Below are 14,638 nucleotides of genomic sequence, written 5' to 3'. Positions count from 1 at the left end.
GTGCCAACTCCTCCAAGTTGCCAGTCTCCTTGTGACCCGACCCTTGCCCACAATGTCAATAAAGGCTATGGACATGTGTGGCTCCCACTAACCTCTTACTCTCAGCCAAACAATCCGTGTTGAAGAGTGGCGATGGTCGCGGCACCAGGTTCGAACCATGCCTGAAACTCAAGGCCTTTGTACAGCATCTCTGTTGGACAGGCCTCGTGAAAGGGCCGCGTCCTCCCAGCATAATAAGATCCGAGCACAGGCTCTCCCGGTGCCCCCAGAAGAAACCACCCCGGCAATCCACAGAAGCAACCCACAGCCCGCCCCAACGGGGCGCCTGCCCCCGAGCACCCCGACATCGGCCGGCCCGGGCCGTCATCAGCCGCATTGCCCCGGCCAGCCGCCATCTTGGACACTACACCACGAGGCCGCGTGGCCTCAGCTCGACCCCAGCCCTGGGCCTGGCCAGGCCCCGACATCGAGGCACCACCATCCACCCAGGGGGTGAAGAGACCACTTGGCAGGTCAATGGGAGAAGAGAGTGTCGATGGCTCTCCCCCGCCAGGTGCCGATCACCCCCAGCCTCCCCGGGCGCTGGCTCCACCCCCCTGCTGGGTGTCTGGACTCCCTCATCCCGGACCTCCCGACCTCCAGTGAGAGAAATAACGGTGATGGATCAAGCCCTGATCTTTGGACTGGGTAAGAGTGGTCTGCTCAATTCAGACACTCTGTTCATCACCACCCCCCTTTTGTAGACCTATAACTGGGGCAGCTCCAGAGCAGGAAGGCAGTTGTATCCTGGAGTCGAGAGACGCCTAGAAGAACTCATCCTTGACGGACTGCTGGCGCTGCCGCAGCCCTGCCTTGCGAATCATCGTCCTGCCTGCTGGCGCTGCCGCGGCTTTCTGCAACCTACATCCTCATCGGGACCTGCTGGCGCTGCCGCGGCCCTCTGCAACCTACATCTTCGTCGGGACCTGCTGGCGCTGCCGCGGCCCTCTGCAACCTACATCCTCGTTGGGACCTGCTGGCGCTGCCGCGGCCCTCTGCAACCTACATCTTCGTCGGGACCTGCTGGCGCTGCCGCGGCCCATCCGTGTGTGAACCATCGCCCTTGCCGGCTGGCGCTGCCGCGGCCCTTCTCAAGTGAGACTTGTCATCCGAGCCTGCTGGCGCTGCCACGGCCCGACCTTCCAGAACTCCGAGCTCGAGAATTGTGAGCTATCCATCGTACCACCTCAGTACCAGACCGGTACCAAGACTGTCCCGCTACCCCTTTCCCTTCCAGAGACTAGAATTGAGAGGACCCTCGTGTCCCGATCTCACTGTATCGCTGATATCCTTGCTTCAAGAATCGTATATAAAGTGTGTTGACCTCATCCTTGTGTGGTGTCCATCTGTGGGGGGGAAGTTACTTGTCTGTACGATCGCTGGAGACGGCCCTCTCCGGAGGCCTCTCCCCTTGTCCTCGGCCGACCCTCCAGGTCCCCGTCTAACATTGGTGGCCAGCGGCGCGATCCGAACCAACGCATAATCGTACAGAGAGTAACTCACCCCACGACTCAACCACAATGACAACCAAAGAGAGCGGATCCACAGAGAAATTCCAGATGGATAAATTAGAGGAGTACAACCACCGAGAGTTAAAGCAATTTTGCATAGAACTAGGCATTGCTACCACTGGACTGAGCACGAAAGAGGACTTCAAGCACGCCCTAGAATCTTGGGCAGAAACGGGTACAGCCGTACCCCAAAACCAAAACCTCGAGGCGCCAGAAACAAACACCCCTCCGACAGAAGGAAGGAGAGCGGGTCTCTCCCTGGAGGAGATCCAAGAACGAGAGAAAAGCAGACTCCATGAATTAGAGTTGGCACGGCTTCGGTTGGACGGAGAGCTGAAATTGGTGGAACAAAAGATCACGTTAGAACACTTGCGGCTCCGAGAGGAGCGGGAAGAGAAACAAAGGCAGAGGGAGCTCGAAGAGAAAAAACTGGCCTACGAACATGAGCGCAAGCTAGCAGAAATAGAGATTCGGAAACAGAATAAAGATCTCGGGGTGCCCGAGCGCCCGAACACTCCGAGCACTGCAGAACCGAAAGTCCACATCCCCAAGGATGTCGTCAGAGAATACTATCGGAACGACGATATCCAGCAGTGGTTCAAGGCCTACGAAATAGCCATGACCTCCCACCGGATTGATCAAAGTGACTGGGGAGCCGGGTTATGGGGGAGGTTCGTCAATGAGGGGCGCGACGCCCTGCTGCAGCTCCCGGACCATCAGATGACATCCTATGACCACATGAAGGCCGCCCTCCTCACTCGATACGGACTCACGCCCGAGATGTACCACCAGCGGTTCCGCGACTGCAAACGGATCCCGGGTACAACTTGGGTGGAGTACGTGAACTATTTCAGCCGAGCCTTCGAGGGGTGGATCAAGGGCAGCCACGTAACCACCTACGAGCAACTCTTTAACCTCATTGTGTGGGAACACCTCTCCAACAATTGCTTCGTCGAGCTCAGGCAACACCTCCTCGACAGTAAACTGACTGAACCTCGGCAGCTCGCCGCCGAAGCTGACCGATGGGAAAGCACTCGAGTTGCCCGAGGTGGGACCAGTGAGCCAAACAGAACCAACCAAGGTCCCCATCGCCCCCGAGGAGGAGGAGGCCAGGGTCGGGGCAGAGACGCCGTCCCGGCAGCTCCCGCCAGCAACACCCCGCCCCCGGCCGGTAGGGGAAACCCCCCAATGCGTCCAGGGTTCCGAGCTAACGTTACTTGCCACCGGTGCCAACGGACCGGCCACTATGCCAACGATCCTAACTGCCCGAAGAACCAGAGTCCTATACCCCGCCAGGTCGCTGCCGCCGGCCTGGGAGAAGAGCAAGCACCTGAAGATTATGAAGAGTACGACCAGGAACAGCCCGAGTGGGAACCCGCCGCCATGTCCCTGGTTTGCCTAGGGGAAAGAGACATGATTCCGCGGGCTCCCCTACCCGCCAACACGGGAAAATACAGCCAGTGGGTGAACATCAATGGGCGCAAGGCCGAAGCCCTGCGTGACACCGGGGCCAGTGTGACGGCAGTCCGCTGTCATCTGGTAACCCCGGAACAGATCTTGCCAAACGTTCTCTGCCCCGTCCGATCAGCTGACAATTCAGAGAGCCTGTGTCGGATGTCCTGCGTCCCCTTCGAATGGGGAGGAGTGTCCGGTATGCTGAAGGTGACTGTCCGCGATGACGCCCCGGTGGACTGCCTCCTGGGAAACGACCTCGAAAGTTCCCCCTGGGCAGCAGTTGAGAGAAGAGAGCACCTGGGGATGTTGGGCCTCCCTGACTGGGCCTGCGTAACGACCCGGTCCATGGCCGCCCCAGCCATTCCCCGTCCCGAAGAACCCGAATGGCCAGCACCTCCTCCCCCGGTCGTCCCGGAGAGAGACGCCCTCAGTACTGATCCCCCAGAGCAAAACCAAGAAGGGCCCGCTCAGCTCCAGGACCTCCCAGAACTGGCCCAGTGGCGTCAAGAGGGTGGACCCACCCAGGAACAATTCCGGCAAGGACAGAAGACCTGTCCCTCCCTCGAGGGACTCCGGCAGCAAGCCCTCGCCCAGAGCGCGGGAGACACCGCAGGGGCACACTGTATCTACTGGGACAATGACCTACTCTACAGCGAGCAAAGAATTGTGGAGTGGGGGGCCAGCCGGGTGCTGGTGGTGCCTCTCCGCTTTAGAGACTTCCTTTTGAACTTAGCGCACAATGTCCCCCTTGCTGGACACTTGGGACAAGACAAAACATACAACCGCCTGGTAACACACTTTTACTGGCCCAAAATGCGAAATGATGTCTCCAACCACTGCCGGGCCTGCCCCACCTGCCAGGCCAGCGGGAAGAGCAGCCGAAAGATCAAAGCACCCTTGCAACCATTTCCCGTCGTCACCACCCCGTTCGAACGGGTGGGAATAGACATTGTGGGGCCCCTGGACCCCCGAACAGCACAGGGGCACCGGTTCATCCTGGTCCTGGTGGACCACGCCACCCGCTATCCCGAGGCCATTCCTCTTCGGACCGTCACAGCCCCAGTGGTAGGCCGAGCCTTAATGGGGATCTTCTCTCGAGTGGGCTTCCCCCGGGAAGTCGTCAGCGACAGGGGCACGAACTTTATCTCCAAATACATGAAATCTCTCTGGCAGCAGTGCGGGGTTACCTACCGGTTCACGACCCCCTATCACCCGCAAGGAAACGGACTGGTCAAGTTGTTTAACCGCACTCTCAAGGGAATGATCATGGGCCGAGAGGAACCCCTGCGTCGCCAATGGGACGTGCTGCTCCCGTGCCTCCTCTTCGCCTACCGAGAGGTTCCCCAGAAATCCCTCGGTTTTAGCCCCTTCGAGCTCCTGTACGGACACCCTGTCCGGGGGCCCCTCAGCCTGGTCAAAGAAGAATGGGAGATGGCCCCCCAGAAGACCCCTCCGGACGTGTATAAGTACCTCCTGACCCTCCGCAACCAGACCCGGCAATTCAGGGAACTCGCCAAAGCCAATCTTGAGGCCAGTCAGGAGGACATGAAGAAATGGTACGATCAACATGCCTCTTCCATTGAGTTCGAGCCCGGCCAGCAAGTCTGGGTGATGTCTCCAGTCGAACCTTGTGCCCTGCAGGACAAATGGACAGGGCCCTTCAAGGTGGTTGAGCGCAAGGGTCCTGTCACATACCTAATAGACATGGAGTCCCCCAGGAACCCCCTCCGGGTCCTCCACGCCAACAGACTCAAACCACACTTCGTACGCTCGGAGCTCAGCCTACTGATGGCCACAGATAGTGGGACAGAAGAAGACTCCGAGCCCCTCCCTGACCTACTGAGGACCCGTGAAAAAGATGGCTCGGTGGAAGGGGTCCGACTCTCCGATGCCTTGTCCCCGGAACAACGCCAAGACTGTTGGGCCCTCCTGCTGCAGTTTGCGAACCTGTTCTCACTCACCCCGGGGGTCACCCCCTGGTGCCTCCACGACGTGGACACGGGGGATAGTCCCCCTATTCGACACCGGGCATACCGAGTGCCGGATCGGGTGCGCACCTGCATCCAGGACGAAGTCTCTAAAATGCTTGCAGTAGGAGTGATCGAGCCCTCCGACAGCCCCTGGGCCAGCCCAGTCGTACTGGTCCCCAAAGCTGTCGCCCCGGGCGCCATCCCCGAACTCTGATTCTGTGTAGACTATCGGGGCCTGAACTCTGTCACCCGAACCGACGCTCACCCCATCTCCCGGGCAGATGAACTGGTTGACCGTATGGGGGCTGCCCGCTACCTGAGCATCTTCGATCTGACAGCGGGCTACTGGCAGATCGGCCTCACCCCCAGAGTCCAAGAACGATCCGCCTTCTCTACCCCGGATGGCCACTACCATTTCAAAGTGATGCCATTCGGCATGAAAAATGCTCCAGCTACGTTCCAACGACTCGTGAACCAGGTATTGGCGGGCCTTGAAGAATTCAGTGCAGCTTACCTGGACGATATCGCTGTGTACAGTCGCCACTGGGCCGACCACCTTCACCACCTCCGAGAAGTCCTGCACGCCCTCCAGCAGGCCGGCCTTACCATCAAGGCCAGCAAATGGCAGATCGGCCAGGGGTCCGTGACCTACCTCGGACACCAAGTGGGGAGCGGTCTGGTGGCCCCCCTTCAGCTCAAGATCGCTGCCATCCAGTCCTGGCAGCCCCCCGCCACCCAAACCGAGGTCCGAGCCTTCCTGGGGCTCACCGGATACTACCGACGGTTTGTGAAGGACTATGGCAGCATTGTGGGGCCCCTCACAGAACTCACCTCCAAGAAAAACCCCAAAACCGTCAACTGGACTCCGGACTGTCAAGCGGCCTTCGAGAAGTTGAAGGCCGCCATGTGCACCGCCCCCGTGCTCCAGGCCCCCGACTACAGCCGGGAATTCATCGTCCAGACGGACGCCTCAGATCATGGCATTGGGGCAGTACTCTCTCAACTCAACACCGAGGGAGTCGATCAACCAGTGGCCTTCATCAGCCGACGCCTGCTGGCCCGAGAGCAGCGCTGGAGCACCATCGAGCGGGAGGCCTTCGCAGTGGTATGGGCCCTCAAGAAGCTCCGGCCCTACCTCTTCGGCACCCATTTCAGGGTACAAACAGATCATAGACCCCTGCGATGGTTGATGCAGATGCGGGGGGAAAATCCAAAACTGCTGCGTTGGTCCATCTCCCTGCAGGGGATGGACTTCACTCTGGAGCATCGCCCTGGCCAAGACCACGCCAACGCGGACGGCCTGTCACGCTTTTTCCGCCTCGACGAGGAGAATACCTAAGAAGATGGGTAACTCTCCCCGCCTTCAGCTGGGGGGGACGCATGTTGGACAGGCCTCGTGAAAGGGCCGCGTCCTCCCCGCATAAGATCCGAGCACCGGCTCTCCCGTTGCCCCCAGAAGAAACCACCCCGGCAATCCACAGAAGCAACCCACAGCCCGCCCCAATGGGGCGCCTGCCCCCGAGCACCCCGACATCGGCCAGCCCGGGCCGTCATCAGCCGCTTTGCCCCGGCCAGCCGCCATCTTGGACACTACACCACGAGGCCGCGTGGCCTCAGCTCGACCCCAGCCCTGGGCCTGGCCAGTCCCCGACATCGAGGCACCACCATCCACCCAGGGGGTGAAGAGACCACTTGGCAGGTCAATGGGAGAAGAGAGTGTCGATGGCTCTCCCCCGCCAGGTGCCGATCACCCCCAGCCTCCCCGGGCTCTGGCTCCACCCCCCTGCTGGGTGTCTGGACTCCCTCATCCCGGTCCTCCCGACCTCCAAGTGCGAGGGTCCGGACATCAAAGGGTGCCAGACCTATAACTGGGGCAGCTCCAGAGCAGGAAGGCAGTTGTATCCTGGAGTCGAGAGACGCCTAGAAGAACTCATCCTTGACGGACTGCTGGCGCTGCCGCAGCCCTGCCTTGCGAATCATCGTCCTGCCTGCTGGCGCTGCCGCGGCTTTCTGCAACCTACATCCTCATCGGCACCTGCTGGCGCTGCCGCGGCCCTCTGCAACCTACATCTTCGTCGGGACCTGCTGGCGCTGCCGCGGCCCTCTGCAACCTACATCTTCGTTGGGACCTGCTGGCGCTGCCGCGGCCCTCTGCAACCTACATCTTCGTCGGGACCTGCTGGCGCTGCCGCGGCCCATCCGTGTGTGAACCATCGCCCTTGCCGGCTGGCGCTGCCGCGGCCCTTCTCAAGTGAGACTTGTCATCCGAGCCTGCTGGCGCTGCCGCGGCCCGACCTTCCAGAACTCCGAGCTCGAGGATTGTGAGCTATCCATCGTACCACCTCAGTACCAGACCGGTACCAAGACTGTCCCGCTACCCCTTTCCCTTCCAGAGACTAGAATTGAGAGGACCCTCGTGTCCCGATCTCATTGTATCACTGATATCCTTGCTTCAAGAATCGTATATAAAGAGTGTTGACCTCATCCTTGTGTGGTGTCCATCTGTGGGGGGGAAGTTACTTGTCTGTACGATCGCTGGAGATGGCCCTCTCCGGAGGCCTCTCCCCTTGTCCTCGGCCGACCCTCCAGGTCCCCGTCTAACAATCTCCCATACAAGAAACCTACATCCAACACCCCTTGAGCTTGTAGACATCAAAGATGAAGTATTTCATCCTTGTTTTCTTCATTTTCTGAACTTATTGATATAGCTTTGTTAATTAAACATAGACTTGAGAAAGATGCAAAGAAAGATCTATGGAGTTGGGTTTTTAAGCGGTACTAGAATCTATGCTCTTCATTGATTAGAGGTTAACTCCTTCTCCTCAAGAGGAACTTCTGGCGATAGAGGCAGCTGGTGGCCCCTTGATGGACAATGAAATGAAGGGCGATGAGAGGTAGGTCTGAGCCTTTATCGCTGGACCCAGCCTCGGTGAAGGAGGCCAGGGCAGGAGCGGGTTGACTCCTTACAGCGGAACTTCAGTCGGCAGCGCAGAGAGTCATGACAAACTGAGTTGAGAACTGATGATAGAAAGGGTATTAATGCTCCTGAACTGTTGGACAGTGGAGCCTGCGGGATGTTTATTGATCCTTATATTAGGAATTCTATTCCTAAGAGCGCTAAAAAGATACTTGAAGTAGCCAAGACTGTTGATGGTGTGCATCTGGCCTCAAAACCAGTTAGGGGCCCTTCATTCTCATTACAGGTCTGTTTTGGAGACCACATAGAAAGACTTTTGTTTAATTTAATTTCCTCTCCAAACCATGCTGCGATTTTATCGGCAGAAAATTGCTGGTAATGCGGCGATATTGGGCTTGATAATATGCGCTTGTGAATTCCCATAGCAGCCCAGGTTCTGATGTTCACCTGCACTGCTATGGTAATTTACAAGGGCATATTATCAAGCCCATTATCGCCGCTTTATTGGCAGTTTCCTGCCAATAAAAGCGGCGATAATGTATTGCCCTTTCTTGATAATATGGCCCATCGTTTTATTTATTAAATTGTTTACTTAGCTCCAATTATCCATATTCCGGTTTTTGCCAACCCCCACCCTGCCCCTCCCCCGCCCCGCCTTTCTGCCCCACCGCAACTCCCTCCACGGGCCGCGGCTGCCCTTACATCAGAAAAAGATCCCTCTCTTCCTGACTTTGTCTTGACCATTGCCATGCTTGGGAAGTTACCAGAGATCCAAAGGAGAGGGCGGCCACAAGGAAAACACACTAAATTCCACAACTGCTGCAGTGAAAAGAGAATGATAATAAACATGGAAGAAATCAAGGTATTTGGGAAGAAAAGGGCAACGTGTAAAATGGTTCACTGGACAGTCAAAGTTACAGGAGATGGACACATCCAGATACCCAGGGATGTGGTTCCACAGATGCTTAAATTGCTCATGCCACATTAATGCAGACACAGTAAAATCCCAATCTACTATGATAGGGTTAAAAATGTAACACAGAATATTGGGGTCTGTCAGAAAGACTCATACTGAAGGCCTATTCCGCTAGGATTCCGCCTCCAAAGGGAAAGAGGTTTATGATTCGATAATCAGCACAACTGGGACAAAAGTGAGGGAATATGTCTTAAAAACGTACTATGCTTTCCAAATAAAAATATAATACAGGGTATGAGAACAGAAGTGAATTTAACATTCTGGGGACATTTAGCAGGTTCACGCAGTTCGCTTTTTATGGGAGAAGCTTAAAAACTGGGTTAAAATACAATTAGTGTCAGGGAGAAACTGAAAATAGGCAAAGAGCATAGGCACAGAGAGTAAGGAAGAACCTACAAAAATGGAAGACAGTTAGATATTAAGTTATCCTCTGTAGATTGCCCGATTAATTTAACAAAAATAGAAATACGACAGAAAACCCTCCAGGAGGAAAAAAATACATATTTTATGTCATTTGACTCTGTAATAGTCTCATAGCAAAATCAATTACATTTGAGATAACTCTGCTTTTACCGAACGTTATGATGTGGCAGGTGTTATTAAAGTTTAGTGTAGATGTAACCCCTAATTTGCGGTCCGAGTTCGTAGTGCAAACGCGGGAAAATAATAGTCCTTGTAAATATGGATTAGATTTTAATCACAATATAGATTTTTTTTATTGGATGACTTATTTTTAAAGAATCGGAGGGCATTTTTTTAAAACCCAGTTTACATAAACATTAAATTAGAAATTAAAGAGATATAGTTGAACTTCTATTTGGCATGGATGCTCTGGAAATAACTTGTACAATGGCAAGATTTGTATTGGCAATCGTGGAAACATGAGTTTTAATTTATATTTAATGTATTTTAAACTTACTATTTTGTATTACACTTTGCTGTGTTTAAAAGACTACGTCTAAATAAACTAACTATGACTGACCGACATAGGAGCACTGACAGAATCCACAGTGGTTGTGATACAGAGAGCTGTTTTCAAATATCAGCAAATGCAAATGTGTGTATAGCAGCAGCCAGAGAGAGAGAGGACAATCTGCAGTCACTAACACCCCACAAACACTCACAGATCTATGTTGCCAGTAGTCAGCCGCATGTTAGTTTCATTTGAAGGCCACTGATTACTAACCTTCCTTCTTCTCCACTTTGTGGACGTCATGAAGGGGCCTGAATCTTGTGGCTCTCTTTGTGTCCCCCTTCCCTCCTCCCCCGCTCAGCCCTGATCTCACTGCCCCTGCTCTCTGGGGTCATGAAGGCAGAAGCAGGAAGTGAGGAGGCTCTGGTTACTTTCTGTTGTTCTCACTAACCCTGGACGGCTACTACAATACGCTCGTGTAGTTTGCGTAGTTAGTGCTACGTCCCGCTACACGAATTGCACGTAGCACAGTGCAAAAACGCGTAGCGAAGTTGGCAATTTTTCTTTGCTCGCGGTCCTCAACATCAAGTTGGCGACCGCGAGCATGGAAAATAAACTTCCAAGCGAGATTCTCAACGCGGGGAGGTGAGGTTTCTCATTGCGAGTGGTCGCGTATGCTCGCGACCGCTCGCGATGAGAAACTACCAGTACGTGTTTAGAAAGCTGCCGCTCGAGTAAAAATCTACTCGAGCGGCAGAAAACGACAGCTCGCACTGTGTGAGATGCCGTTATCTATGATTGCACAGTGCGGACAAGCATCCGGCACTGTGCAATCATCCCGAACAGTGCACTACGCAGTTTGCATAGCGCTACGCGTATCTCACGTAGTGCGAAGTGCACTTTGCATAACTACGCGTAGCGCTACCACGCGAACTACGCCCAGGGTTAGTTCTCACCCCTTGCTTTCTCCTTTGGACTCTAGCAGCCAATAGGAGGCTGTTGAGGGCCCAAGAGTGAGGCCAAGGGTCATGTTGGTGATTTCGCATCCATGTTCTTGATTTCTCGTTCAAGAAGCAAGTATAATCCAGATGTATGGCTTTGTTTAATCATGCATACCTTATGATATGATTGTAACAACTGTGTGTAGCCTCAGACAACTACTGGCAAAACCTGCAGACATTTGGATGAATGTGTCCTCTTTTTTGTGTTTGTGTAAACAAAAAGATCAAATAAAATCCAGACTGTGTACTGAAGGTTAGTAACCACAGACGTGGGTCTCTGTCCCCGCAGTTCGCCCGCGTCTCTCAAGATGCCCCCCCAGAGGTCCTCTACACCCTGATGAAGGACGAGTGGAGCCTCCATGTGCCCAACCTGCTGCTGTCTGTGACTGGGGGAGCCAAGGACTTCATCATGAGGCCGCGACTGAAGAACCTCTTCAGCAAGGGGCTCGTCAAGGCCGCGCAGACAACAGGTGAGGACCGGGTTGCATGCACCTGCCTGGGATGAGGATCTCATCTGCACTATGTACTGGGGCGCTCCTGACGTCACTGCTGGTCTCAGCTGGTGCACTGCTTTCGTATGTTGGGGTAAAGAGGGGGCACACCTGGACACGGAGCTGCTGGCGAAAAATGGGGGCACTCCATGCTGCTTCAGTCGGCCCAAAAGGACCAGTTGTGGAACTGAACCCTCCTCTGGGTCTCCCCCACTGTAGGAGCGACTGCGAAGGAATCCTGCAGATTATGAGGCATTGAAGACAGAGATGTTATGTTATGTTATGTTAAAGATTTGTTAGAGCGCAAACAGCTGCCCCAGCAACGTGGCGTCCCTGCGCTAAACCATGAAATAACAGCTGAAGGGGATGGGAGGGAACAGCAAGAAGGCCTAGGATAGAGGGAACAAATGAGTTTTAATTGCCTTGCGGAAGGCGAGCAAGTTATTCAGGGAGCGAATGTTCAGTGGCAGGGAGTTCCAAAGTTTGGCCCCCAAAACTTTGAAGGAGCGGCCACCCATTCGGCAGAGCTTAGTTCAAGGAACAGACACGAGGTGTTGACCTAAGGAGCGCAGATTGCGCTGAGGAGTGTAGGGTACCAAGAGTGGGCGTAGGAGTACAGGACATTCTGATTTAAGAATTTTAAAAGCAATAGTAAGGGTCTTAAATTGAATTCGAGATTCGATCGGCAGCCAATGTAGTCTTTGAATGGTAGCTCTGACGGAGCACCTACGGGGAAGGCCCACCACGGCCCTAGCCGCTGAGTTCTGTACCCATTGAAGCCGTGCTATCTCTGCTTTATTGGCGCCTAGAAATAAAGCACTGGCATAGTCCAACCGAGAAAGAATAATAGATTGAACAATTAGCTGGCGTGTTTTTGAATAGAAAAAACCGATGTCTGCTCCTCCTTGTAAGGCACACATAGAGTACAAAAAAAACAACTAGAGAGTAAGGAAATGAACAGATACTTCTCCCTTTCCCAGAGTAATATGCAAAAACAACGTGGACAAGTCCTTAACAGATTATGGTCATAGTTGTTGACCTTCACCCTGGTAGAGAAATGCAGACAACCAGTGGTTGTCTTAGCACAAACAACGTACACTCGGAAATCCAGCTGGACCCCGATGATGAAGCATGCCAGTATATAGAGTACATACATAAGGAAGGAGTATATCCTAGGGGAAGTGAGGATGGGCCCTGGGGTGAAGGCTTGGATGTCACTGCTCATCGTTCGCCTTTATTTACAGTATTGGAATCTGCAAAACTGTTTTTCTGCAAGAAAGATGCCAAAATGAAACGTGATTTCCATGTGCAAAGTTGATGCTGTGTCTCTTTTCATATAAATATCTTTAAGTTATCCACAGTATTAAAGATAATCAGTGAAGCTGGCTCTATGCAGCCTCACCAGGTACCACACACCTGGTGTTAGAATAACACATTATTGCACATTATCCTGCTTCAATGCAAGATCCAAATTAGTCACACATATCAACTCGGTCACTGAAGTGATGCCAGCGCGGCACACTGGATCTGAGTTCACTCCCTGCAATAACTGAGTCACTTATGTTGATGCCGTGGCTGGCAAGGGGTTGTGTTATCTCTGACACCTTCAGCCAGCCTTGATACCACTTTCATTCAGCCAGTAACACTCTACATATTGGGACATTAAACTCAAACAATTGCTATTGTGTATTTATACACATGTATGCAAAGTTATTATGTTTTGTGTGCACGCATGCACACACGCCACACCCCACACATACACACACATATTCACCGTAAAACCCAACTGTTAAAGTAACATTATTGTTAGGTGAAATGTCTAGTAACAACGTAACGTTTTAAACTCAACCACAGAAATGTATCAGTTAACGTTATAGTTCTCTTGAGTAAATGTAACTTACGCTCTCACCCTGCAGTTTTAACATCAATAATTTATGTTGCAGTGATATTACCAATGATTTCATAGAAAATGTTGTGTCTGATGTAATATGTGGGGTAATTAACAGTGCCTGGTGAGGGCACGTGCAATAATTAACTTAGGGCAAGAGTTATATTCACTTGAGATAATTATAACTGCAGAATTTCTGCATTTCTTCTTTGTTTAAAACGTTACGTTCTTACTGAAAATTTCACCTAGCTATAACGTTTTCTACATTGGTAAATGTATATGGCCGGAATGTTGATCCGCCTGCACTTTTTGTATACCTTACCACTAAATTAACAGTTCTGGAGACAATTCATTTTTTGGGGGGGAGAGGCCTGATTTTTACAAGGTACGGTTCAATCTGCGGCAACACTACAATTGCACATAATTCAGGAGCACGTCCTAATGGACATATAAAGAGCTCGGTTTCTAGGCAGGAGAGAGTATACGTTTCATTCTAGTGGGCAGGATGCTTTTTCCAGATTGGATTTTTGGCAAATTTCCAAAATGATAAGTAATTGGGTCTCTGTGATTGCACACTTGGCTTGTACACTTTCAGACCATGATCCGGTCTGTATTACATTACCTATTCAAGACAGTACTGCTCATTTTAGACCACTGCTCTTCCCAGCAGGGGCACTTTTAGATTGCGAGTTTAGGAAAGACGTGTTTTAATCTGTTACAGAATATTTCAGACTAAATGCCGCATCAAGGCCAGATATCAGGTGTTGTGGGAAGCCTTAAAGGCATACATTAGGGGTATATGCATCATAAAACAAGCAGGTACACTTACATCAAGTAGACACACCCTAACTAAACTTGAGATTGCTCTTAAACAACAAGAAGTGCAATATCTGGAGAACCCTAATACATCAAGACAAGTACAGATTCTGTAGCTTACACTTGAATATACTGATACAGAAGAAAAGGTGGATAGGATACCTAAGAAAATATGGACAGGCTGGTAGATCCAGTAGGCCTATATCTGGAATGGTCTGAGGGGCCACTACATTGTTGGGGACTTTGGAAATATGTGTTAGCCAAGTAGTAATAGGATACCACACTATTGATATCCTGGAAATCTTGTACCTTTATACAGAGCTGTACGCATCACGTACCTGAGGCACGGATGGTCAGGTCAACAATCATTAACACAATATGGCATTGGCTTAATTGGACGAGTCGCACAGAGGATATCTAGCACAATCAGTAATAAAAGGGGATATTCAGCGAGCAGTTCGCGCAGGAAGTAAGCTCCTGCCCACTGACAGTTTTACAGCTGAGTTTAAAAAGGTGTAGGCAGATATTCTTACACTGCACCTCCTCCAAACATATAACGTGGCAAGGGAGATAGGGACATTGCCCCCACGATGCCCACATGAAAACTCCTTAAACCTGACAAGGATCCTGCATACTGCTCCTCATGTCCCTGCATATCCTT

General features: G+C 52.3%; 1 protein-coding gene across 1 annotated transcript in view; it reads left to right on the top strand.

Moving 5' to 3' along the window:
* The window catches only part of LOC147693360 (transient receptor potential cation channel subfamily M member 2-like), a 374,197-nt gene that overhangs the window by 54,540 nt on the left and 305,019 nt on the right, over positions 1-14,638 (top strand). The window contains exon 3 of the mRNA XM_086933683.1: positions 11,072-11,252. Coding sequence (XP_086789809.1) covers positions 11,072-11,252 — 181 coding nt within the window. The remainder of the gene's footprint in view (positions 1-11,071; positions 11,253-14,638) is intronic.

This window comes from Lissotriton vulgaris, chromosome 8 (assembly GCF_964263255.1).
Source record: "Lissotriton vulgaris chromosome 8, aLisVul1.2, whole genome shotgun sequence".
Classification (NCBI taxonomy): Eukaryota; Metazoa; Chordata; class Amphibia; order Caudata; family Salamandridae; genus Lissotriton; species Lissotriton vulgaris.
The sequence above is the reverse complement of the archived record's forward strand: the minus strand, read 5'-3'. Positions and strand labels throughout refer to the sequence as shown.